Below are 3,095 nucleotides of genomic sequence, written 5' to 3' on the forward strand. Positions count from 1 at the left end.
GGAAAGAGGGTGAGCGGAACGCAGCCAAGTGTGCTTGGGGAGCGGCAGGAGGCTCTCGGGCTGGAAAAGCAGCCTCCGTGGCCACTCCACAGGCATGTCTGTCTGTCTGTCAGCACAGTGCGATTTAATCCTCTTAGTGTGTGTCCGTGTACCAAGGGGTTAACAGTTTTCCCCTAGAGGTAGAATTACAGGAAATTTTTCTCTTTTTGCTTATCTGTACTTTTCTAAAATGTCTGCCATGGCCACGGACATTGTTCATGGAATAGGCAAAGTTTAAGTGGTAGCTAGATCAGGGCTTCTCATAGTAACGTCCAGTCCATCCCAGACTGATTCTTTGATAAAATGCAATGAAAATGAATTAATAGAGACATGTTGTTTTAAAAAAAGAGACCAAATAAAATACAAACCCAGATTTTATGTTATTAGATTCAACTTGCTCTGGAAGTTTCTGAAAGTTTCTGAAGTTTCATGAAAGTGCCTACTTATCTTGGTGCACACCAGCAGGGATTGGTGAGCCCCACTAGGAGTAGCACTGGGGTAGAGAGCAGGGGAAGCAGGAATCTGGAAAAGCCTGCGGGTATGTGACCACCTCCCGGTGCCAGGGAGCACGTCTCATGCGCCTCTCGTCGCCCTCACAGAGCTGAGCACGAGGCAGACACCCAGGAGCCCTCAGTTCCAGCCACCCGGCTGCCCTGTGTGCCCCCTGCCCACCATGCAGCCCCAGTCGGTCCTGCACAGCGGCTACTTCCACCCACTGCTTCGGACCTGGCAGGCAACCACCACCAGCCTCAGTGCCTCCAGCCTCATCTACCCCATCTTTGTCACGTGAGTCCGCAAATGAGCCGGGTCTCTGATCGGCAGGGGGTGGGTTGAGTGTGTGTGCATGCACGTGAACAGAGCAGGTGTCTGTGTTGCGGGGATAAAGTGGGCTGTCAGCTTGGAGCTCAAGGTATTGAAAGTGGCCTACTGGGTTAAGGACAGCCATTAAGAAAAAAACAAACCTTGAAGAGACTACAGTCTTCCCATTTGGAAAGTGAAAATCACCCTTGCCTTTCATCCTGAGTTTTTGCAACAAGACAGAAGCCAAGATGATGTTTTGTTGCCTGTAAAGTACTATGTACATGTCAGAGGTGGCAGTCATGATCAGTCACGATAGCACAGCTGATACATATTGAGGGCTTACTGTGTCCCAGGTACTAGTATGCTAAGCACCTATGTATATTATCTCATTCCACCCTGACAGTATTCATATGAGAAAAATACGGATATTATCCCTTAGAATGTCATCTCCACGAGGGCAGGGGTTTTTGTCTGTTTTGTTCACTGTTGTGTTGCCAGAGCCTAGAACAGTGCCTGACACATAATAAGTGCTCAATAAATATTTGTTGAATGAATGAATGAATCGACCCAGGATACAGATGAAGGCCCTGAGGCTCAAAGAGTACCATTTGGCCAAGGTCGCCCGTCAGTAAGTGGCTGGGATAGCAAGCAAGGACCTTCTGATCTCAGTGTCCAAGTTCTTAACCACTTGACTCCTTCCTAGGAGTACTGTTCTTTGAGTACAGTTGCTTATTGTCACTGTTATTCTTGTTATTCCTATTATTATTTCAGGCCCTGGGCTTGGCCAGGCAGGGGAACCAGACACTGGATCCCATCTTCCTCCCACCATCTCTACCTCCATATTCCTTCCGAGTTTCCCAACCATTTCTCCCAGTCACCCCCTCACCACTGGTCCTTCCCACAGCTACCAATCTATAGCCCATCCCCCGCTCTTGCAGGGATGTTCCTGATGACAAACAGCCTATCGCCAGCCTCCCAGGAGTGGCCAGGTAGGAGACGGAGTGGGGAGGGCAGGGTTATGATGGAGGGAGCAGTTTCACAGGTGGAGGTGACAGGAAGCAGAAGCAGACCCAGGAGGTAGAAGATCCAGAGAGGCTGACTTCAGCTCAGAAGGACTGTCTCGAGGGGCAGAGTTGTTCCACAACAAAAGAGGCAGCCTCGGTCAGTAATGAGCTACCTGTCACCAGAGGTGCCATAGCAGAGGAACGCTGAACTTCAGATGGGAGGTCAATAACAGAACCTTGACGGGGCCTTCCACAGCTGAATCCCATAGCTCTGCTACGTGGGGCCTCGGTTTTCCCATCTGTTTGGTGGGTGCATTCCTGCCCCTCCATGTACTGTGAGGCTTGAGCCCTCCTGGTGCCATGTGCACCCTGACTCTTAACAGAGGCACAGGCCAGAGGGGTGGGGGGACCCTAGCCTGGGACCTGCCTCACTTCAGCCCCTCCATGCAGGTATGGTGTGAACCGGCTGGAAGAGATGCTGAAGCCCCTGGTGGAGGAGGGCCTGCGCTGTGTCCTAGTCTTTGGCGTCCCCAGCAGAGTTCCCAAGGTGACAAATCAGAGGAGGGGTCAGAGGGAAGGGGAGGGGGAGGCTGGGTGAGGATAAGCTGAGGTTCCACACTGATCACACCCTCGCTCCAGCCTTGTGCTGGCCCTGGGGCCACCGAACGGACGCAGCCACTGCCCTTGAAACAGCAGCCATGTAGGATCAGGAAGCTAAGTAGGGCTGCAGCTCTGAATGGTCAAGTCAGGTTTCCTTCTGCAAAGTGGGAACAGTCCTCCCCGTGCCTCCTCGTCCAGGGGCGGTCGTGGTGATAAAGGAGAGGGCCAGGGCTGTGCCCTGGTGGCTGGCCACTGTGCCTCCCAAAGGCTTCCTGTGATTTTGTCCTTCCGCTTTGTCCTTCCCCTGTCCCTAGGATGAGCGGGGCTCTGCGGCAGACTCCGAGGACTCCCCGACTATCGAAGCCATCCGTCTGTTGCGCAAGAACTTCCCCGGCCTCCTGGTGGCCTGCGACGTGTGCCTGTGCCCCTACACCTCCCACGGTCACTGCGGTGAGCTTCCCTCCTTCCACCAGCCCTGCTGCCACCAGCACTCCCACTGCGGTGGAGACGGGCCAAGGCCCGGGATGCTCCCCCAAACCCAGCTGTCTGTCCTGCAGGGCTTCTGAGTGAGAATGGGTCGTTCCAAGCTGAGGAGAGCCGCCAGCGGCTGGCAGAGGTGGCGCTGGCCTATGCCAAGGCAGGTGAGTGAGC

At 53.8% G+C, this 3,095-nt stretch overlaps 1 protein-coding gene across 2 annotated transcripts in view; it reads left to right on the forward strand.

Annotated features, from left to right (window-relative positions):
• The window catches only part of ALAD (aminolevulinate dehydratase), a 10,331-nt gene that overhangs the window by 4,696 nt on the left and 2,540 nt on the right, over window positions 1-3,095 (forward strand). The window contains exons 2-6 of one of the 2 annotated variants that reach the window (XM_007449746.1): window positions 639-825; window positions 1,779-1,829; window positions 2,295-2,391; window positions 2,759-2,894; window positions 3,002-3,085. In XM_007449746.1, the coding sequence (XP_007449808.1) occupies window positions 713-825; window positions 1,779-1,829; window positions 2,295-2,391; window positions 2,759-2,894; window positions 3,002-3,085 (481 nt within the window). In that variant the 5' untranslated portion in view covers window positions 639-712. Of the gene's footprint in view, window positions 1-638; window positions 826-1,778; window positions 1,830-2,294; window positions 2,392-2,758; window positions 2,895-3,001; window positions 3,086-3,095 lie in introns of those variants that run through there. The other variant, XM_007449747.1, reaches the window with a different exon arrangement.

This window comes from Lipotes vexillifer, unplaced genomic scaffold (genome assembly GCF_000442215.2).
Source record: "Lipotes vexillifer unplaced genomic scaffold, Lipotes_vexillifer_v1.1 scaffold230, whole genome shotgun sequence".
In the NCBI taxonomy this organism is placed as follows: Eukaryota; Metazoa; Chordata; class Mammalia; order Artiodactyla; family Lipotidae; genus Lipotes; species Lipotes vexillifer.